Source organism: Ictidomys tridecemlineatus, chromosome 7 (assembly GCF_052094955.1).
Source record: "Ictidomys tridecemlineatus isolate mIctTri1 chromosome 7, mIctTri1.hap1, whole genome shotgun sequence".
Lineage (NCBI taxonomy): Eukaryota > Metazoa > Chordata > Mammalia > Rodentia > Sciuridae > Ictidomys > Ictidomys tridecemlineatus.
Window position 1 is genome coordinate 40,505,640 of NC_135483.1, and position 23,930 is coordinate 40,529,569.

The window sequence follows — 23,930 nt, forward strand, 5'->3', positions numbered from 1 at the left end:
ATAAAACTATGTGAAATAAGCACTATTATTACCATTCCTCCCTGGTCTCACTGTGTTGTCCAGGCTAGTATCAGACTTCTGAATTCAAATAATCCTCCTGCCTCAGTTTCCTGAGCAGCTGAGCCTAGAGGCATATATTACCATCTGTTTTTTGATGAGAAAATAGATATGTATATCATCTTTATTCTATAAAAACTTTATTCTACAAAAACTTTATTCTATAAAAATTTTAATGATGTTGTGTACACTATTTTAAAATTATTTTTTACACTAATTTGTGAACATTTTTACAAATTTAGATATCTTCTACAGGTATGATTTTTAAAAAATAACTACACAGTTGGGCTTTTGGATATTTAATAAACTTAAGACAGTTTGGAGTATGGTAGGAGTTTTCTGTTTTGAAATTGGAATTGGGTATTAGTACCTACTTTACTATTTATTAGTTCTTTAAACTATCAACAAGTTACATAATCAAGTTACACCTGTGAGCCTTGGATTTCCTATCAGGAAAACAGAGCCAATGATAGTTGATAATGCTCTTGTGACAATTTGATAAGAAATTATGGAAAAACCTAGCAGAATGCCTGGCCATACATGTTGCACAGTATCCATCAATAACCTGTTATTCCTAGTTCACCCTGAACCATTTTTCTTCTTTTATTTTTTTGTTGAACAGTAGAATCAAAATTTGATCAAAAAATAACCCACCAGAAAAAAAAATTGTGATAAAATGCTATATTATACTTGAAGTCATTAATTATATATTTAGAAAATGGGATGAATTCTCCAAGTTTGTCCTACAATATATTATATTTACCTAGCTTATCATAAGACAAGTCAGCTTTGTGTAACTTTACAGAAGGCAGGATTATAACAATTTATTAAGTAACGTTTTTAAGAAACAGATTCTATACACAGTGGTAAAAATTAAACCCTTTGGGCATGAAGCCCAGCAAAAATAGAAACTAAAAATTCCTCCTTAAAAGGAAGACTTTATGATGGCCCAGAATGTACCAGTTAATTTAGAATATCCTTAAATGATCTTGAAGAAAGCTGCAGGGGGCTCTGTGTGTTTCTCCATCACTGCCATATGGCCACAAATAATGGGCATAGGATACTACTAGCTTCAAATAGGGTATTCTCATGTACAGTCTGAGACTTATTCAGAAATATGAAAAGGGCTAAAATGAGCCTTCCACATGTATAAGTAAACTTTAAGCAATGGTTTCTAAATACAAATGTGTTCCTATTGAAAGATTGTTTCAGTCAAAGTGATGGATCTCTCCATGAAATATGAATAACACATGTAACAATGTATAACAGCAATGATATTATAATGCATAATCAAGATTATTGGATTACTTGGAGTCAGGGAACATTTTGTTTAGCTGATAGAAGCCTGAATTGACAGTCTCTGATGAAGGTGATGAATCAGGCTATTATAGCATAAAGATATTATCCATTAGTTGATTATTAATTAGTGGTATATATAGCAATGTTCTGGGAAGCTTTTAAAGCTGTATCTAGCCAGGCCTCAACACATAGGGACTGATTCAGAATCTCTGAAAACAGGACTCAGGCATGAGGATTTTTACAAAGCTTTCACAAGTGATTCTGATTATGTGGTCCTGGTTAAGAACTTGTGCATTGCAATCACCTGTCTCCCTTGTAGTCTGATTTAATATTCATCAGACAACCTTCTGTTAGGGATTTGTTTTCCCCTTTGGATCTTCTTTAATGGGACAGAATAGATAAACCAATTCTTTTAAATAGGCGTGTCTCATTTGCAGATCAGTAAATTTTCCAGAAAACATTGAATTCTAATTTATCCTATCTCTGAATTTGGTTAGCTTTAATCATTAGTCCGTAGAGCTTAAGCATATTAAGCTTTTTCAACATTAGATCCTGGATCTGCAGACCTTTGATGACCTTGCCAAGTCACAGGCATTTTAGCAGACCTAACATGAAGCAGCTAGCAACCATCTCTTTCCCCTCATATGTATCAACTGATATAAATATCTTAGACTTCCAAGTATTTTTAATCCAGTGAATTTACTGAAGTATTGCTATATTAGTACTTAATTCCCAGCATCTTATACTACAGGATTCACTGCCCTTAAGATATTTCTCATACCATTCAAGAGGGAATGAAAACATTAGGAAAGTATAACAGTAACTGTTTAAATAAAGTCAAAGCTTAAATGTACTGGGAAGGGGAGAAAAAGTCTGTGAATAAAATTGGGGGAATTTGCATTGGGTCTTAAGTATTTATAGAATTGAGATAATTGGCCAAAAAATAAGAATGCATTCCAGGCTGTGGGTGTAGATTGAAAAGAATTTTGAAAACAGTGATATATATCTGTTAAGTGTGGGAGTGAGGAGATCTGCCAGTTTGGGGAATTTAATCTAAAGAGTGAATAATCACTAATAACTATCTCTATTCATATGTTAGCTAGGCTGTTTGGGGGAGGAATTTCATAGATGCTGATATAACTTTGGAATAAAATTATTCTGAAGACTATTAGTAAAATAGGGGCTAGAGTAATTCAGTGGTAGAGTAACTGCCTCGTATGTGTGAGGCTCTCGTTTAATCCCTAGAATGCCTTCTCCCGAAGAGACAACTATTAGTAAACAAAAAATATTATTGTAAGAATACATTCCTCTGTTAGTCGATTGGGTAAAATTGTAACTTCCTACTAAGAAACTGATAAGATTAAATAGACTATTAATGCTTTTTGGGTTTTTGAATATCACCTGATAGGTGTTGTATGCAGCCACAACTTAGATGAAAAAAAGATAGGAAGGGAAAGGAGAAAATTAAATAGAAAAAGAAGTATTTATAATGGAAAACATCAGCGTTTTGGAGAGGACAGATCTTGCACCACTTCTTGACCTTTATTCCTCTCCTTTCTTTCTCCACCCTCTACTCCCCATAGTTGTATGTGGAAATAATCCTGCTCTTGTAGGGTGGAGGTAGCAGCCACTAGGCGACCGCATTAGAACTGCTCAATAATTAACTCAGTAGGATGGATGCATGTTAGCTTTTTTCAAAAATGATCAAATCCTGACCTTTAAAGATTTCCTTAAGAATGAGCTTGGATTTTTCAGGTAGCTATTGATCTTTACTCCCCACCCTCATAATTTTAGCATTTTAGCCTCTTTTTTTTAAAAAAAACAAACAAGCCAGTATTAACAATCATTATTTTGAACAGGAAAAAGAATGTAGCTCAACTTGTGATGAAAATGAAGAGAGGCGCCTATGTGAAGGCTTACTAAGGGTGTTCCCTGCTGATTATAACCCTCTCCTGGTTACTGAAAAGGAGTCTGGAAAACTACAAGTGCTGTCAAAGCTCTTAGCAGTTATCCGCCAACTTCGTCCCACTGAAAAGTAAGAGACCAGTTTAACAAACTGCCTATAAGCACTCATGGAATTGTGATTGCATTATTTCTTAGTTCTCCCCTGTTTAATAAGAAAACATTAAAAAGAACATTCTTCTTTAGGGATGTGGTCAGCTCTTGGTATTTTGTGAAGTTATTTATAAATAACAATGTGTAAGTTTTATTTAAGAAAACTAAATGTAATATATTTATATTTTTAAAAAATCTATTGATGTTTTCTGATATATAATACAACTTACTTTTGAATCTTCTTTAGAATCCTTTCTTCCTCTTTTGTCCCTTAAATGTTGATACACATCAGGGTTTTTTCTTTAAACTTTTTACTCTCAACACACTTCCTGGGTGATCTCTATTTCCCATACTTTGAACTGTCATTCTTATAATATTGACTCCATGTCTATATCTCTAGTCCAGTCCTCTCTTCTAATTTCCACATGATTATTTCTGTTTAATTGGCATCTGAATCTATCTTGGTGTCCTAGAGGCCTTCAAGCTTCAGGTAAAATTAGCTTTATCATTTTGCCATTCAAGCCTCATCTTTTCCTCATTATCCCTTGGCTTGATGAATGATATCATAATGCATGTAAAAACCTTGAAAGTTATTCAAGACTTATTTTTCTTTTTCACTTACCTAATAACATTGTCAGTTGCTAAATCCTATTTGTTTTATTTCTTGATCTCAGGAATCCATCTCCTTTCTGATACCAAGATTTTGATTATTCTGATTCCTGATTTGGGTTGTGATCTGATTGTCTTTTACGAACCACTTCCCTTTTATTTTCAACCCCATTGCATACTCAACATTGCCTTTAGTTATATTTCTAAAATATTAATATGATCATGTCACTCCTTTTCTTAAAAAATTCATTCAAAGACTCTTAATTTGTCTTATAGAAATTTCTAAACTCTAGCATCTTTTGGGGGGAGGCTTGTTACCTCCACCAACTTAGGGGCACTCCACCACTGAACTACCTCCCCAGCCATGTTTTGTATTTTATTTAGAGACAGAATCTCCCTAAATTGCTTAGCACCTCACTTTTGCTGAGGCTGGCTTTGAACTCTTACCTCAGCCCCCCGAACTGCTGGGGTTATGGGCGTGTGCCATTGCACCCAGCTTCAACTCTAGCATCTTTGACAAGACCAATGGCCTCCTTTTCTAGTCAAACCAGTCATGGGTCCAGTTATACCAGACTATCTGTGAAACCTGTTATTTGCCTTATTTCTCACCCTGTGCCCCTTCTATGTTGCAGGTTTCCATGCCTGGTATTATCTCTGCTTCTCATTCTGAGTCCAGCCTTAGTAACTTCATGAGGCTTTTTCTCAAAATAAAAAGGGGTGGGTAAAGCGTCAGTGGTAAAGTGTCCCAGGGTTCAGTCCCCACTTTAAAAAAATTCTGTCTTTGATACTTGTTTGTTTTGTTCCCATATTACTGTCCTGGTTTCCCTTAGTTCTTGGTCTATTTTTCCTCTTATTTAAGACAGTGTTTTAAAGTTTTTGTTTTCTAAGAGTCTCATCTCTGCTGCTTCTTGGGACCTTAGCTGTTTTCAATAATCTCTTTCCCCAGAGGCGTATAGTTCCCTTTTGGTTTTCACAAGCCATGCCCACTGCTTCTGTGGCTTCACCAAACCTGAGATCCCAGTTACTTTAGTTCTCTGGATTCCAAGTGAGGTGTCACTTTCTTCAAATTGTCTTTTTTCTTTGATTGCTGTTTTAGTTAGATTTCTTCTTTCTTGTTTATTGGTTTTAGTTTCTCCTTTTCTTGTTAATCTCATCGCAGTAGCTGGTAACCCTTGGGGTGAGGCAGTCAAGATGTTAATTGGACACTGTGGATAGGCAGGGCTTGTTAACTCATGGTATTCACTGGATGAGACACTAAATTGGCTTTTCAATTTGGGGACTTCCTATCTGTGGACGTTTTTTCTGGAATCATTCAAGATTTTCCATAGACAAACAATCCTTGAGCTGAGACATGAGAGGGGTACCTGGCTATTTATTGATCTGGGAGTTGGCAGAAAAAGGGGATTAGGGTCTTACCATTGAGTATCCAGGCTTTCATTTTTTATTTGACACAATATCCTGCTTTATACAATCCTCTGGTCTGAGCTTCTTTGTTTTATTTTCTCCAGAAGTAAATATTCTATTTGAGAAAAAAAAGTCAACTGTTCACATGGGGGGGCGGGTCTAAGTTCTCTTTGCCAATGTTCTTTAACAGCTCCAGTCTAAATTACTTCCTTCTGAAGTGCCTTTGCAAGATTCTAAAGTGTGAGTGAACTTGTATTTGTTTCTTATTGGAATCTGCCTCTTAAGTTTCACATTCTCTCTACTCCTAATAAGGTGGATGCTTTACTCTTCCTTTTTGTTTTCTTTCTTTTCTTTTTTTTTTTTTAAAGAGAGAGAGGGGGACAGAGAGAGAGAGAGAATTTTAACATTTATTTATTTTTTTCTTAGTTCCCGGCGGACACAACATCTTCGTTTGTATGTGGTGCTGAGGATCGAACCTGGGCTGCACGCATGCCAGGCGAGCGTGCTACCGCTTGAGCCACATCCCCAGCCCTCCTTTTTGTTTTCATATATGAATTTCTACTTATTTTAACAAAGAGTGCCTTTTTTGTTCATTTGTATATTTTGCTCATTTTCCTGCTCTTTCTAGGGTGATTTCAGAGAAATGTAAAGAGAGGTTGGCTCCTCTTGCGAGGAGAAAGGTCCTTATTCCACTGTCTTAAAACTGGAAGTTTAGACAATGACTTTAAAATTGAATGTGAAGGAATACTAAGTTGTAATTGAATAAAGTCATTATTGCATGTTCTGTAAATATCACTAATAATATTATGGTGGTGTTTTCCTTCAACTAAAAAATGTTATTGTCTTTAATTGTATATAAAGAATCTTTCTTTTTGATACAGGGTGGTATTGGTATCCAACTATACACAGACCTTGAATATTTTACAAGAAGTATGCAGACGTCACGGATATGCTTACACAAGACTTGATGGACAAACACCAGTCTCTCAAAGGCAACAAATTGTTGATGACTTCAATAGTAAATACTCTTCTGATTTTATTTTTTTGTTAAGTTCAAAAGCTGGTGGTGTGGGACTTAATCTTATTGGAGGATCTCACTTAATTCTTTATGACATTGATTGGAATCCAGCCATTGATATCCAGGTAGGACTATTTATTCATCAGACATTACTGAATGGTATGGTGATGATGATGATGATGTAGTATAAATAACTGCTGCACATGGAGCCCTTATTTTGTGTCAGATACTCTGCTAAGTGCTTTTCATTTAACTTTTTTAATCTTTAAAACATCCTTACAAATATGGATATTAGCGATCCTGTTTTTTTACAGATGAAGAAATGGAAGCTTATAAGGTCTTCCAGCTTATAAGAGAGAGGCAGAACCAGGATTCAAACCCAAACCTTATATTTACAAGCCCTAAATCACTTCATAGCACTTTTGGGTCTTCGTGATGCTTGTGACCATGAGGGGAAAACAATAAAATGCTATGAATTGCTGTGATCAATTTGTGCAGGCTATGGTGAGGGTATAAAATTAGCTTATTTTGAATAAGTTTTATTATTTTTTTTTTTAGCAAGGATTTTTTTCCCCACATTTTTTTATTGGTGCATCATAATTGTACATAATGGCAGGATTTGTTACATATTTGTACATGAACACAATATAACAGTATAATTTGGCCAATTTCATTCCCCAGTATTTCTTCTTTCCATCCCTTTCATCTACTCTACTAATCTCCCTTTGATTTTCATTTTCTTCATCCATCCATCCATTGATGGGTATTTAGGCTGTTTCCTGAAAGAAAACCTTTGGTTTCTTTAGTATCTAGTCTATTTTCATGTATTTTGAGATTTCTACGTATAGATTTGTACCTAAGTTAGTATATGCATTAGGGAATCCCAAGACAACTGTCAGGTTTACTGATTCACTGGAAGGACTCACAGAAATGAGAAAAGCAGCTATACTCACAGTTAGTTATATTAATGTTAAGGACACTAAAATCGCCGAAGGAAAAACTTACATATGCAGAGTCCAAGAGGGACTAGGCACAAGCTTCCATTTGTCCCTCCCAGCAGAGTTATTTGAACAATTTTTAATTCTTTTCAGCATTAATGATCGATGACATATATGAAGTATCATCTACCAGGAAAGTTCACCTGGTTTAGAATTTGGTGTTCAGAATTTTTGTTTGGGTCAGTCTTGTAGGCATGGAGCACATGCATGGTTGACCTTATTTGCTTAGACTTGGCCCTTCCAGAGGTCAAATTTAGACCACATGGTCCAAGGCCTTCACCTGTATCACATTGTTAACATAAACTGTCAAATGTGGCTTCAGATAAACAAGGCACTATTTTGATATAGGATACTCTATAGCTTAGAGAGATGATATCACTAGGAGCTGATTGGAGGCCAGACTTTTCTTTGAAACATGTAAAGTTTGAATGTCAAACCTTTATAGTATCATTGTTAATTCTTAAATCTCAGGGATCTACATAGAGCCTGAGTTGATTGCATATATCCTGCTACTAGGACTGGGAATGAACCCTTCATGCTCATGCTGTTCTTGATTCTTTACATTCTTGCTGTTCAAAATTACTGTCTTATTATTTTTAAAGATATACCCTTTTATTGTATGGCAACCCTGCAATTTGTTTTACAGTACCTCAGTGAATGCTTAGCCCCCGCTTTATGTAACCTAGGACAAAAATAGGAAATGGGTTATTCTTGGGGTTATCAAGGGTTTGGTTTTTGGAGTTTTAAGTAAAATACAGAATTTTCAATCTTAAAAATATGTTCTGGCAAATTACTTATGTGGCAAGGACCATTAGTTTCTGCTGTACTCAGAATTATCACTTATTTTTTATAGGCTATGTCTAGAATTTGGAGGGATGGTCAGAAGCATTCTGTACATATTTACAGACTTCTAACCACAGGTAATAACCATTCAATGTGACCAAAAAATGTATACCCTTTGAGTAATTAAAATAATTTTTTGATTAATCTGTTTCAATGTCAGAAATATATTATTATTGTATTTACTAGTATTGTAATAAGCATGTTTACTCTACAGAAATAATAGATATAAACATCTGAAGGAAATCTAATGAATGTTTTTTCTTCAGGTACAATAGAAGAAAAGATCTATCAAAGGCAGATCAGTAAGCAAAATCTTTCGGGGGCAGTTGTAGACGTAACTAAGACATCTGAACATATACAGTTTTCAGTAGAGGAACTTAAAAATTTGTTCACATTACATGAAAGTTCACTTTGTGTCACTCATGACCTGCTTGGCTGTATATGTACAAGTGGAGAAGATCAGACAGGTTAGTTGTATTTTAATCTGTAAAGTGAGTTTGTTTCTCTTTAGCCATTGAAAATATTTAAATAACTTCAAAATATTTATCATTTTCATATGTTGGTTTTCTTTTTTCCCCTCAGGTCACAGAGCAATGCCAGGTAGATATTTGAGAAGATATTCCGTTGAACTCAATTTAGCACCTTATTTCTGAATTGATTGTGAAAAATTAACTTGTTTAAGAAAAATCTTTTAAAGCCTGGTATAATGCCTTATAGTTAGAAAAAAATGTTTTTAATTCTTCTATTTCATAAAAAAATACTTGACAAAATAATCCCACTGTTTGTTTATATTGTGTAGAACTTATTCATAATGGGGTCAGACTCTCTGGGATTCTTAACATGGTCTGTTGTTACAGTACTTGGTAAACTGCTCTTGCTGCTTAAGTAAAGCTGAAGATGTCAACTCTCCAGAATTAGATACTATTCAAAAAGCAACTAGATCAGGAGTAGGATTTGAGCAAGCAATGTCCAGTAGTTGAAAGTCACTTGATATATTTGTATTGAGATATTAGACTGTGTGATACTGACATGAAATAATTTGTTATATTAGCATATAAAATATTTTATATGAAATTTGTATATTCTGAATTTTATATTCATTAGAACTAATATAATCAGATATAATCATAATTATAATAATAAAACATTGGGTATAATATAAAATATGTATATAGTGGGTAGATTTTAAACTTCAGATAAATGTTTTCAGATTTTCTCTTTAGCCATTTTTAGTAATAAAAATCAACATTTGATTTTATTATATATTCTTTGTTTTAATATATTATTTTCTATCTTCTTTTTACTTGTATTTACTCTAATGTTCTTTTTCTAATTTTAAGTCAGATACTTAGTTTAATGACAGCACCATTACAACCAGTTGAGATTTTTAAAGTTGTGATAAAATTTAAAAGAAGTCTGTCTTTTAGAATTACATAGTGAAATATTTGTAGGTGAAATGATATATGGTTTGTATTTATTTCAGAATATTGAGGAAATGGAAAAAGTGTGGCAATCTAAATAAAAAATAATTGGCCATTAGATGATAGTCACTGAAGATTGAATTATATATAGATTCTTCATTTCTATCCTACCAACTTTTATCTTAATTAGAAATTTTCCATAGTTAATAGTTCCAGGGATTGAACCCAGAGGCATTTAACCACTAAGCCACATACGCAGGCTTTTTTTATATATTTAGTTTTGAGACAGGGTCTTGCTAAGTTGCTGAAGCTGGCTTTGAACTTTCAATCCTCCTGCCTCAGCTTCCCTAGCCACTGGGATTAGAGAAGTGCACCACCATGACCAGCTACAATCTTTAAAGTGGTTAGTCAGGATAGGCTAAGTGCTGTAACAGGAAACTAAAAAAACACAATGTAATTGTATTTGTTCATGTAACAGGTTAGTTATGACATTCAGTGGATAGTGTTTTTTTTTGTAATGTGATTTAACAAACTAGACTTCTTTCACTTTGGGCCCTTCTACCCCTTGTACCTTAGTCCTCTGTAGAGATCCCCTGCATCTTCTATCTAACAGTGAGAGAAGAAATGTAGGAAATTTTGCATAAGGATTTTTATAGGCCAGACCTAGAATTTTCACTGACACATCTCATAGGCCAGACTCAGTGGCTGTATCTAATTGTAAGGGAGGCTGGGAAATGTGCTGATTGCCCTGCAGGGAAAAGAAATGGATTTGGTCCCTGCCATTCGTGTATTGTGTAATTCAGCCCTTGAATACTTGCTTCACCTGGAATACTTACTTGATTCAGTAATACTGAACTTCTCCTCTTGCATTGTTCTTCGCCTTTACTCTTTAGGCTTGTGATTGTTTTTGGCTACTACCAGTTCTTCAATATATCAGCATTTCTTTCCTTTCATGACCTTTAAATGTACTTTTCCTGGAATGCTTTGTCTCTTCCCCATTTAATTCTTTGTCATCTTTTAGATCTTAATAGAACATTTTCTCAGGGAACCCCTCACTTAACCTTCAGACCAGGTCAGCCTTTCATTGTGTTTAGAGGCCCCTGTATTTTTTGTAGTGTAGTGCCACAGTTCCTTATCTTCAGTTCTGAAATCTATAGTGCTCAAACAACCCAAAGGGTTTTTGTCTTCATAAATTTGCAACAAAATTATTTGTGGCAAAATGCTTACCTAAAATGGATATAAGCTTATTGGTAGTCTCTAACACATTTATAAGGCTTTTCATCTGACATTTGTAGAATACTATGAGATTGATTATGGAATGCTAACCACATTATTCCAATTATATTCTGAATTTGAAACAAATCTGGCCTCAGATTTTTAGATAAGGGATTATGAGCCTATAATATATTATTTGAATAATTATTTATTTAATGTACATTTCTTCCATTGAACATAGGTTCTTGATTTCAGAGACCATGTCTATAAGGTCCTTAGCATCAGGATGGCCATCTTAAGTGACAGCCTCCATTTTAAGGAAAAAGTTTTGCTTTTCCACCCCAAGGGCATTTCTGAGAAAGACACACCTCTCCCTCATACCAACCCAACCCTTAACTGCCCGAATTCAGACTGCTCAGCTCTGATTCCTGAGCCTCTGAATAAAAGTCACAGAACTCAAGTTTGTTTTGCCTCTCTGTCCTATAGAGAGATGGCCTTTATTTGTCAGTTCTGACAAATAAATTCTCATGTTTCTCTGCCTGGTCTCCATCTTTCATTTCTCGCTTACCCATCTCTTGTTCCTCGCTTTCTCTTCAATGTCTATATTTGTTCATAATTTTTGCTCATAATGCTTACATAAATACATATATATAATATATAATTTGTGGAAAGGATGAACTGAATCTTTTAATTTGAAAAATGGTGATCAAATGTTGTAAATCATATAAACTCATTGTCATTAAACAAAAAAATATTGCATACAATAAGATACTGGTTGGTCTAAGGATTTTCTCCTTGGTATTTATTTCAGATGATTCTTCGGAAAAGATTGCTATCTCTAGACATTGTCAACTTGGTCCACATCACCAGAAACCAAACTCCCTGAAACCTCTTTCCATGTCACAGCTAAAGCGGTGGAAACATTTTTCTGCAGATGATATAAATCTTACAGATCCTTTTCTTAAAGGAATAAGAGAAAATGTCTCATTCTTTTTTCAGAACATAACAGTCACACTACAGCCATGCAGTGATAAGACTACTTAATGATGTTCCCTTGCTCCCTTTGTAAAATTTAACATAGTAATTAAATGTAATTTTTGAAAATTAATAGAATTACTTAAATCATAATATTTGTTGCAAAATGTATGTTCTTATACAATAATAAAAATTGAGTTAATTATTCTACTGTCATGTATAATTAAAAGAACAAATAAGTTAAAAAATTAACTCAATTTTTTTCTTATTTTAATGGTTTTATTTTGCTACGTATTGACTAAAGCATTTTTTATTAAATCATTTTCACAAGGAATATGAAAAGGTAAAAATACTTTGAGAAATCTAATCTCATGAAGAATATTAAACATACACAATTGAGAATTTTATAAATTAAAACTGTAGCTCAAGGGGGGGAAGAATCTGAGGCTAGAATTGCAAATGCTTAAGACATTGAGGGCAATTTGAGAATAGTCAGAAGGTTGGGGCCGGATTTGAAGGAAATTGGGACATTTCAGAGCACTAGTTCCTGGTCTGGGACCTCAGACTTTTGGGGGCCTAATATGCAGACAATAAAGGCATGCCCACCAAACATTGTTTGTACACTGAATAAAGTTCAGCTCCCATCAGAGGATTGTCTGGAGTAATTTTTGACATTTAAAAAAGAGTTTAATGTACAAAGCAAATATTAAAGGACTGATATCTACAAAGAGAAAGGAGTTACTCATCTAGTCTCCAACTGGGTCTTCTGTGGTCAGCTTTTGCTTCCATTTTGGAAAATTTCTTTTAGACTGAATTTTTTGTTGTTGTGCATGTGAGACAAGCACTCTACCAACTGAAGCTTTATACCCAGACCCTTAGACTGAATATTGTCTTAAGGTGTTCAAGATTCAATTATTGAGCTGGGCTTGGAGATGCATGCCTGTAATCCCAGCAGTTTGGGAGGCTGAGGCAGGAAGATTTTAAGTTTAAAGCCAGCCTCAGCAATTAGTGAGGTCCTAAGCAATTTAGAACCTGTCCCAAAGTAAAAATTAAAAAGAGCTGGGGATGTAATGTTGCAGGGGACAGACAGGCAAGACACCAAATGGGAACAGGTTTGACTATAGCCAGGTTCAGAGGGCAAAGCTTTCGCTGTAGTCAATCAAACTTCCTAAACCCCAAATTCAGGCAGTTTCAGAACTTTATACCCAGCGTGTAAGGGGAGGGACTCAGAAGTTCTCAGTCTGCAGAAGTTCACACAAAAGCTTTTTCTGTCACTGTTCTTGGCAAATTAACTTTTCAAGGACAGTGCCTGACAAGGAAGAGCTTCTTCTCCCCTTCTTTCTTCCCCCTACCAGCTGTTACCTGGAGCACAATTAGTAGCCTCTTCTCTTATCTACCTCTCTGCAGTTCCATTGAGAAACCGACCTGACTCCATTTTTGAAAAAAGCTACCTCAAGCCTGTCCAAGGAAGGGGGCATGACCCTTGTCCTTGGAAAAACCCCCAGAGCACTCCTAGGCACATACTCACCCTGCTAAGTTGTTTGCAAATAACTGGAGAGATCTGAGGCACCAGGTGTCCCTAACTCAGGCTAGGTGAGGACCCATAGCAACCTCCTGGCAACCACCAATCAGCATGAGACAGGGAAATACCTGGGATGCCAGATGACCCTCCCAGTAGTTTATGGTGGTTGATAATATGTTGTGAAACCATGTAATTTAGCACCTACACCCCTTGTGGCTTTAACCAATCAGTTCAGACGAATCCTCCTCTTGTACTAACCAATCACCCCTACCCAACTTTTTTCCACCAGTGAATGTGCTAATCAATATTAAGAGTTGTTATGAGGCCAGGCTCAAGCTTGCAATAAAGACTCTTGTGTGATTCCATTGGATTCGGCTCCTGGAAGTCTATTGCGGTCCCCCATTACATCATCCCAAGGCCAAGGGTCTAGTTAAAAGAATCTGTTTTTCTTATCACACTCTGCATTTGCAAGCACTCTTCTACAAACTATTATATATGTTATTTATGTTAGATAGTCCATAAATGTTTGTGAAAAACTAGTAAAGGGGCATTCAACACGTGGAGCACTGATCTCTTCCAGGCTAGTGGCCAAGTAAGATAGAACAACAGGAAATAGGAAGTTTATTTGCTGATAGTTCTAAGAACAATTATGGAGGAGGGAGTGCCAGTACAGTAGCTTTGTGGTAAAGCACCCATGACCATCCTCCCCCCCCACAAAAAAAATTCAGTTACCAAATACTATAACAGTGGTTCACTTTATGGTTTGAATATAGCCCTTGCTGCTCTGCCACTGCAACTTATTTTAAAATTGTGTTTCTTTTTCTGCCTCTCTTCCTAATCTCTGCCCCTCCCTAATCTCAGGGAAACAGGATTACCTTTCTTCCCCATTTTAGGCTGATTTATCTATCCTTGAGTGCACACCTACCACAGGAACAAAGTAATCCAGACTTTGGGGATGGTACCAGTGAAAGGGTAAAGTTTCTAAGCTGCAAAGCCTGAGTTAAAATGTAAAAAAACAGGCATTGTAAAGTTTCTAAGCTGCAAGGCCTGAGTTAAAAAGGACCAGGTATTGTTAAGTTCCTCTGCTACACCCAGAACCTGAAATTCCTGAGGCAGTTAAGAGGTCGCCCTACTGACCATTTAGCCTAGGGCCCTGTGCAGCTTGTCACGTAGGCATACAGGGCCCGAACCAATCAGTTTGAATGTGTACCCTGCTTAGGAGTGACCAATCACTCCGGCCAGACCTGTTCCCGCCAATGAATGTGCTGATCATGTATGAGAGTTGTCGTTCAATTTTCCCGTGCCTCATGCTGATTTGTTCTAATGTATGCAAAGCCCCCGCCCTCCCCAAAAAGTGTACTTAAGCACTGCTCGACCCCTCCCTGGGCTCTGGGCTGCTCTCCCTTCTTGAGTGAGCCTGGAGCCTCAGCGCGCTGAATTGGATCCTCAATAAATCCCCTTCTGCAATTGCATGAGTCAGTCTCTTGGTGGTCTCTTCCTCCAACTTTTCGCTGGACCCTTATACCAGAAAACCTCAGAAATGATTATCTCCCAAAATAACAAATGAATTACAAAACTCCAACAGAGAATAAGCTACATTCGTAGCTTTGAATCACCTCTTTTAAAAGACCCCTGTTCCTGCTGATGGGGAGAATTACAGCCTTTAGGACAGGAGTCCTCGGTGTTTCTCCTTTGCTAGCAAAACAAACCATTTTCTTTTTCTCAAAATGGTGTCCTCATTATTAGATTGGCATTGGGGCGCTTTCAATAACAATATAATTCTTCAGTGCTATATCTGGGCATTTTTCCATCTAGGATTCATAAACATGCAGTTTGGGACCAAATTTGTCAGGAAGTATTCAACCAATAAAAATGGTAATTGACACCTTGTATGAGGCTTTCGATATACGAATTGCATCATATTGTCAGATATAAATCCTTAGAAAGTGATAAGAGCCTTATTGTTAACTCAGCATTATCTTAACTAGTAGATCTAGGGTGTGCTGTCTAGATTGCTCTCTTTAGCACCAACATGCCTATTTTGCTGGTTGCCTGTAGTGTCAACTACTGATCACTCAGCCAAATCCCACCCCAAGAATAGCCCTCAGCTGAAAGGGCTGCCTCTCCCAAGGTTATAGGTGAAAGACTGCAGGGCCCCAGACCCAACGTTAAGAATTCTAACCCCGGCGCCCTCTAGAAAGTCCCCATGCACAAGCACTCCCCAGCCGCACAAAGCACTCCCCGACTGCGTGTAGCACTCCAAACGCTATACAATGCCACCGCCAGATGTTCCATATAGATAATCCTGGGAAAGACAAGCCTGAGGAAATAGGGTAAAAACGGGAACAATAAGGACGGGATGTAATTTATGGGTTTCTTTTCTGAGAACGTAAAGTGGAAAAAAACAAGTTTACCCCCCAGGTGACCCCAGGACTGAATTCCGAGGAACCTATAGAATGGCTGTTGCTGTGCTAAGCTGAAAACTGACCCCCCCGCTCCCTATAAAAACTCTGTACCCCCGAGCCCGGGTGTGCAAGCCACCGAAGCTACGGCCGAGGTGTTGCTGTGTACCCATAGGCGCCTATGAGAATAAACCCTCCTGCCGATTGCATCCAGTGTCTCGCGTGCTCCATCCTGGTTTGGGGTCTCGGGGTCTTTCATAGGCTCTCCCCAAGTTGACGGGCATTAGTGATTGTATAGTGGAAAGACTAGCATCTTTCACTCAAATTGGGACAACTCTACAGGATCATTCCAGTTCCGCGGATCCTCAGATAAGGCATTTCTTGCTTCTCCCTCAGTCCAGTTTTACTTTCTTCACCCTCTTATGTTGTTCCTAAGAGGACTTCCCACCAAATCCCCTGCACACAAATCTGCCTTGGTCTGTTTTCAGGGAACTTGACTTAAGACAGGAGTATCTTTTAGGACAAACGACACACACGTGATAAAGGTGGGAGACAGGAAGTAAATCTCGGGTCATTAGGCTTTTCTTTATTCAGTATTTAGTGGCAGAGTCAATTGGTGGAACGCTGCTGTGGCTGTGGCTCATTTTGGGGGCAGAAAATGGCAACCGGGCAAAAGCAAGGGTCTGGTTATATAGGCTTTGTTTAGGGTGGACAGGAATATGAATATGGAATTCCCCTGGGGTTTATTTTATTGGTGTCAGATGATGGGGTGTGGGGGTTGGGGAGGGGCGTGCTGTCAGGTGCCAGTCAGGTGGAGTTCCTTTGGTGTTCCTTCCCTCTGGCTGAAGCCTGGGATTTTAAATGACAAAAGCTTCAATTTTACCCCAGTTAAGGCTCCTGGGGAAACAACTGAAGATAGGGGAAGAGTCCTTGGATTTATTTTCCACATCCTTAAGTATCACTAAAGAAAAGCCAAGTCAATAATTATAATTGATGACATCAAATTGCAAATACTTGTTAGCAGATGACCATTTAATAGAATGAACAGATAGTGTGAAAGATGTTTAAAAAGTTAGATTTATATCACTGTTTGTGTTCCCTAAAATGCGTATGTTGAAGTGCTAACCCCAAGTGTGATATTAGGAGGTTTCTCCTTGAGTTACTAATTAGATTATGAGTGCAGAACTCCATGAATGGGATAGTTGCCCTTAAAAGAAGTCTTGAAAACTTGTTTTCTTTCCCTGCCCTCTGTTCTTTGCCTTGTAAGAATGCAAGATGGCCATCAATAAAACAGGAAGAATGTCCTCACCAGACATCAATTATGTTGACACATATATCCTGGACTCCCCAGAACTGTGAGAAATAAATTTATCTTGTTTAAGCACTTAGTTTATGGTGTTCTATTACAGCAACCTGAACTAAGATAAGCACATTTTAAAAATAGGCCATGCCCAAAATAATTGCCACTTGTGCTAATTTTTTGAAATGTTTATTTCAGAATAATTTTAGATTTATAGAATGTGCTTATTTTTAATGTCTCTTGGGCATTGTGCTGTAGTTTGGGTGTGAAATATCTCTCAAAGGCCCAGGTGTTACAGGTTTGGTCTCCACAATGGCATTATTAGGAGATAGAAGAACCTATAAGGGATGGGATCTAGTGGGAGGACTTTTGGTCTTTGGCAGTGTGCTATTGAAGGGGATAGTGGAACCCTAGCCCCTTGTCTCTCCACCCCCACCCCCACTTTCTAGCCATGAGATGAATAACTTTGTTCCACCATATGCCAACCACTATGATACGCTGCCTTGCCATGGATCCCAGAGTAAGAAGGACAACTGATCACGGACTGGAACCTCCAAAACTGTGAGGCTTTTTTTTTTTTATAAGTTGATTTATTTCAGGTATTTGTTATAGTAATGAAAAGATGATTAACAATTCACAATGTTGCGCAATCATCACCACTATCCATTTCCAGAAAAGAATTTTTAATGGCTCTTTTTGTACTTCTCCTTAACTGTCAACCCAAAACTATTGTCCTCTATTTCCTCCTCCAGACCTCAAGACTTTCATCCCAATGGCTCTCTAGTTGACAATTGCAGTGAATTCTTTTCAATCTTTATCCCGGTTTCTGTGTACTTTAGATATTGATGAGTGCTTATTGAAAGTCCTATCCTCCTAAATTTTGATTAAATGATTAAATAATTCATGATTCCACAAATATTTATTGAGCACATGTTCATATTCTCTGTGCTGTGCATATATAGTGAAAAAACAGGCAAAGTCTCTGTCTTCATGATGCTTCCATTCTAACATGCAGAGAAAGAACAATTCCCATATATTATATGGCACATGATGGTAAATGCTATGGAGAAAAATAAGTAGAATAACAGCGATATTAAGGTGAATTTATGCAGAGACCTGGAAAAAGTAAGAAAATGTTGCAGAGAGAGGAAAACTCACGTGCAAAGCCCTTGAGACAGGAGGAGAAGTATTGACATGTTGGAGAAACAGCCTGGAAGCCATTGTGAGTGTTAAGAGATGAGGTCAGAGAGGTGATGGAGATGGGGATCAGATATTACAGGGCATTGAAGATCATGGGGAGGCTTTAGCATTTACTCTAAGGAAATGGAAAAACATTTCAACTTGAGCTGAGGAATGGCGTGATCTGAATTGCTCAGTGATGAGAGCAGATTGGCTAGATCAATGGGTAGAAGCAAGATAAATTAGGCTAATATAATCTAGGCAAGGGGCTATGGTGACTTAGGCTAGGTAATAGACATCAAGATGTTAAGAAGTGGGTTGGATTCTGGATATTTTTGAAGGCAAAGCAAATAAGATTCTGTAGTGGATTGAATGTACAATATAAGAAAAAGAAAAATCAAGAATGACTCCAATGTGGGGCTGGGGATGTGGCTCAAGCAGTAGCTCGCTCGCCTGGCACGTGTGCAGCCCGGGTTCGACCCTCAGCACCACATACAAACAAAGATGTTGTGTCCGCTGAAAACTAAAAAAGTAAATATTAAAAAAAAATTCTCTCTCTCTTTCTCTAAAAAAAAAAAAAAAAAAAAAAAAAAAAAGAATGACTGCAACGTTTTGGGCCTGAACAAATGGAGAATGGAATTGTGGAAGAATGGGAAAACTGTGGGAGGAGAAGCCTGTGGAGGAAAATTAGAAGGATTGGTTTTTGTTTTGCAGTGCTTGGGCTTAAGCCCAGGACCTCAGGCATGTTAGGTAAGAGCTTATTCCTGGCCCCAGAAGTTCATTTTTGATGGTGTTGATTTTGAGACACCTAGTAGACATCCCCAGTGGAGATGTCAAATAAACAATTTGACATATCAATGAGTGCAGAGTTGGTCAAGGCTGGAGATAAATTTGGGAACTCTCAGCATCTCGGTGGTATTTAAAGTCAAGATTTAGATAATATAACCTAGATGGTAAAGTGTAGTAGAAAAGAGAGAAACATCTAAATATAGTGATGAACTAATATTTGTTAGCATTTATCAAGTGCTTATGGTATGCTAAGTGCTTTGCATACATAAGCAACTCTATGAGATAGGGTTTTATCTTAGATAAACTAAATTTCCCCATCTGTTCAGTGATATTGTAGTGGCACCCCCTTACTCCACAGAAAAGTCTTAGCTGGGCTTCTCCAGAAATCTTCACCATGGCTGATTTTAGGACTGTCAGCAAAAGAGTCTCTTTTACAAAATAGTTCAATGTAGATAAAGCTCCTATTTTTGTGTTGCCCTGTCTTACTCGGACACTGTCCAGGAAGAAATCAGCACTCCAGGTGCTGGACACCCCCTTACTAGTTTGCCAAAGGCCAATGTCTCGGCTTGGCATCAGAATCACGAGGCACTCACAGTTTTGTAGGTTCAAACAGCAATTCTTTATTCCAGCTCTCACACCGCCTCCACACAGGTCCAGGGACAATCCCGTTCTGCCGTCTCCCGCACAATTCACCTACTACTCGAGGCTATCTCCAAATCCCATTTTTATCTCACGAGAACTCAACGGGAACAAGCAACAGGAACACCCTAATCCCAGCAATAATCTTCAACTTCCAATTTCCCTAAAACCCATTATCTTAAACTGGCAACACCTTAAATTCAAGGAGCCGGTTACTTCCTCAAACCTGATCAGCTCTAAACCCGGATCCGCCTTGGTCCTTGAGCAAGGTCACCTTATTAAAGCATGCATGCAATGTCCCATTGAATGTCCTCTAAGCAGCATGGGGTACGCTTGGCAAGGAAATTTCGATGCGTCATTCCTACTTGGTAATGGCCCTCAGCACTAGTTTTTTACAAACATGTATCCAATGTAGTAGTTTGTAAAAATGTGTAAACAAGGCTTCTGGCCTTGAGTGGGTCTTCACAGAGATGTCTACATTTCTAAGATAAGAGAAGTTACCAATTGGCCTCCATGATAACAGTTGGCAGAGAGAGAAAAGAAAGGCGAGAAGAAGCTGCCCCCTTCTCAGGTGTTGTCCTTGAAGGGTTAACTTGCCCAAAACAGTGTAAGAAAAAAGCTGCTTTATGTGAACTTCTGCAGACTGTGAACTTCTGAGCCCCTCCCCTTACACGCTGGGTATAAAATTCTGAAACTACCTGAACTCGGGGTTCAGGGGATTGATTGATTACAGCAAAAGCTGTGCCCTCTGAACCTGGCTGCAGCCAAATAAAACTGTTTCCTGCTATCTTTGGTGCCTTGCCATGTCTGTCTCTATAACAATATGTCCAATGACAGTTGTAAAACTTTTATATGAATTGTGCAGGGAGATGAAGTAGTGAGGTTTGGATAGTACATAGAATAATATTAACTTATTGCATCAGAATTCCTTAGTCTTTATTTGAAAAAAATACCTATTAAACTCAGGTGAATCTCTCAAAACCTTTGGTGTTTGTTGCTGTCAAAAATGCAATGAAGGAAAATTTGGAATATGGAAGACAGTTTGAGAGGGAAGAATGAGAAGAGGGGAAAATGAGAATGTAGAAGAAGGCTGGGACTGGGTTAGGTAAGCTCCCAGTGTTAGGAATGGGAGTGTATTAGTCAGCTTTTGGTCGCTGTGGCCAAAATACCTGATATAACAACTTAAGGGAGGGAAGATTTGTTTTGGCTCACACTTTCAGAGGTTTTAATCCATGGTCAGTGGGTTTCAAGGCATAAAACATCATGGTGGAAGGGCATGGTGGAGGAAAGCAGATCTACTCATGGCAGCCAGAAAGGGGTGGTGGTGAGCAGGTATAGGATATAGTGCCTATGAGCATGCTCCCAGTGACCTACATCCTCTGACCATACATCACCAGCCTACAGTTTCCCCAAAGTCCCATCCCTGGACATTGCTGCACTGGAGATCAAGCTGTTAACACACAAGTCTTTGGGGAACACTTCATATTCAATATCGACAATGGGAAGGATATTTGAATAACAGAAATGCCTGTTCTCCAGGAAGTTGAATGCTAAGTATTATGGGAGGTGACCTTTTCTCTATCTCTCTGGACCCAGTCTGAAATCTAAACTCTTCTCACCTACATAGAGTCGAGTGCTTTTTGTAGTAGAAATTTCAAAAGAGGCTGTTTCGTGAGAGAGTCAAGGTGACATGAGACAAAATCAACAAGTATGACATGAGAGCCCACAGGCTGGGAAGCATCCAAGATGGCAAGTCCTCTGGGAATCATGGAAAAAACCTTTGAACTTTGACAGTCTAAGTATTTGTGGGGGCCTAAACTCAATCAAGATTTTAAGGGGTCTCCATGACATCTAGGGTAGCAGGGGTTGCATATACAAAGCATCTTTAACAGATGCTCAATTTTTGAGAATTCTCCTTCCTTCCCCTTCGTAGGGCTGGGAATTGAACTAAGGGCCGGGAATTGAACTAAGGGCCTCACACACGCTGGGCAGGTGCTCTACCATTGAGCTATGCCCCCAGCTGTTCCTTCCCCTTTCTCTATGCACCTACTCAGTAGTTCTGCTGGGTAGCTCTTAACACATTATCCATAACTGCTCATTCACTTTTTTTCCATTCTCATTAGACAGAATTCTTTGAGGGCCGGGATTTCATTTTACTCATCCTTTTATTCTTAGGATGTTCAGTGGTGCTTGGCAAAGAAACAGCTACTTAAAAATTGAATGAATAAAGTAGTTTGCCTCTTTTAAAAAAATTTAAATTAATTAATTTAATTAAGTATATATGACAGCAGAATGCATTTTGATTCATTGTATGCAATTGCAGCACAACTTTTCATTTATATGGTTGTAAATGATGTAGAGTCGAATCACCTGTTAAGTCATACATGTAACTAGGGTAATGATGTCCATCTCATTCCACCATCTTACCTGACCCCCCACCTCATTCCCCCTCCCTAACCCCTCTCCTTTGCCCAAAGTTCCTCCATTTTTCCCATACCCCTCTTTTATGGATCAGCATCCACTTATCAGAGAGAACATTTGGCCTTTGGTTTTTTGGGATTGACTTACTTCGCTTAGGACGATATTCTCCAACTCCATTCATTTACCTACAAATGACATAATTTTATTCTCTTTTAATGCTGAGTAATATTCCATTGTGTATATATATCACAGTTTCTTTATCCATTTATCTATTGAAGGGCACCTAGGTTGCCCCTTGGTACAAAGGGATATTATTTTGTTGTACCTTGTATGATACAGATTTTCTTGGTTTAGATTCGTTTCCTGTGAATTGAGTTGCTATGAACATTGATGTGGCTGCTTTACTATAGTATGTTGATATTAAGCCCTTTGGGTATAAACAATGAGTGGGATAGCTGGGTCAAATGGCGATTGTATTCAAAGTTTTCTAAGGAATCTCCATACTTCTTTCCAGATTGGTTGCACCATTTGCAGTCCAACCAGCAATAGAAGAGTGTGCCTTTTTCTCTACATCCTCATCAACACTTATTGTTGCTTGTATTCTTAATAACTGCCATTTTGACTGGAGTGAGATGAAGTCTTAGAATAGTTTTTTTTTTTTTTTTGTACTAGGGATTGAACTCAGGGGCACTTGACCACTGAGCCACATCCCCAGACCAATCCATACTAATTTTGTATTTTATTAGAGATAGGGTCTCACTGAATTGCTTGGCACCTCGTTGTTGCTGAGGCTGGCATTGAACTCACGATTCTCCTGTCTCAGCCTTCAGAGCTACTGGGATTATAGGTGTGCGCCACTGCACCTGGCCAAATCTTAAGAGTAGTTTGACTTGCGTTTCTCTAATTGCTAGAGTTGTTAAGCATTTTTTCATGTATTTGTTGTATATCTTCTTCTGAAAAGTGTCTGTTCAGCTCCTTAGCCCATTTATTGATTGGGTTGTTTTGTTTTGTTTTGTTTGGTGTTAAGTTTTTTTAGTTCTTTGTATATCTTGGAGATTAGTGCTCTATTTGACATGTGTGTAAAAATATGGAACACCTCACAACTTTATGTGTCATCCTTGCACAAGGGCCATGCTAATCTTCTCTGTATTGGTCCCATTTAAGTATATGTGCTGCCAAAGTGAGCACAATAGTTCACCTCTTTGTTTTCTTTAACCATCTTGCTCAGTTTCAAAGTACTTCCTAGGCCAATTGCTGAGCATAGTTTGTGCTTCACTCAAAAAAAAAAAAAAAAAAAGCACCCAAAATGTACACTCTTCTTTGCTGCTTACATGATTTCTATCAATCTACTGCATGAACTGACAAAGTTATCAATTAGCAATAAATTTGAGTCACATAATTCATTCCTAATTATATAAATATACCTCTCATGTAGTTTTTTGTGATGATATTCCTGTTCTAAATGACAATATAAATACATTTCAATCATGTTCTCGTTAGGACTGAATCGCTAATGATTAATTAAAATGTGAACAGATCTGATGCACATAATTTAACTTTTGGATGGACCATCCTCTATCCATCCCTGTAACAGGGTGTATGATAAAGAAGCAAATAAGAAAACCCAGCTGGCACTTATTTGAGTTGTATAATCATGGCCTCTAGTTTATGCTGCCTGGGCAACTTAATATATAGATGTTGGCAAGATTGAAATTCTATGACTTGCAGCAAAAACAGTATGTATAAGCAGCAGATGGCACTGTTTCTCTAATTTGTTTCTAAAT

The 23,930-nt window shown here is 37.7% G+C and overlaps 1 protein-coding gene and 1 non-coding gene across 6 annotated transcripts in view; one reads left to right on the plus strand and one right to left on the minus strand.

Moving 5' to 3' along the window:
- The window catches only part of Rad54b (RAD54 homolog B), a 99,828-nt gene extending 86,047 nt beyond the window's left edge, over window positions 1-13,781 (plus strand). For 3 of the 5 annotated variants that reach the window (XM_021728670.3, XM_078016908.1, XM_078016911.1), the window contains 6 exons: window positions 3,216-3,391; window positions 6,306-6,567; window positions 8,294-8,360; window positions 8,550-8,750; window positions 8,866-8,883; window positions 11,731-13,781. In XM_021728670.3, coding sequence (XP_021584345.2) covers window positions 3,216-3,391; window positions 6,306-6,567; window positions 8,294-8,360; window positions 8,550-8,750; window positions 8,866-8,883; window positions 11,731-11,963 — 957 coding nt within the window. In that variant the 3' untranslated portion in view covers window positions 11,964-13,781. Of the gene's footprint in view, window positions 1-3,215; window positions 3,392-6,305; window positions 6,568-8,293; window positions 8,361-8,549; window positions 8,751-8,865; window positions 8,884-11,730 lie in introns of those variants that run through there. The other 2 variants (XM_078016909.1, XM_078016910.1) reach the window with 2 other exon arrangements.
- Window positions 13,782-23,227: 9,446 nt separating this feature from the next.
- LOC120883871 (U6 spliceosomal RNA) lies at window positions 23,228-23,334 on the minus strand. Its single transcript, XR_005726050.2, has one exon. It is a non-coding gene; the product is annotated as a U6 spliceosomal RNA (small nuclear RNA).
- Window positions 23,335-23,930: the final 596 nt, after the last annotated feature.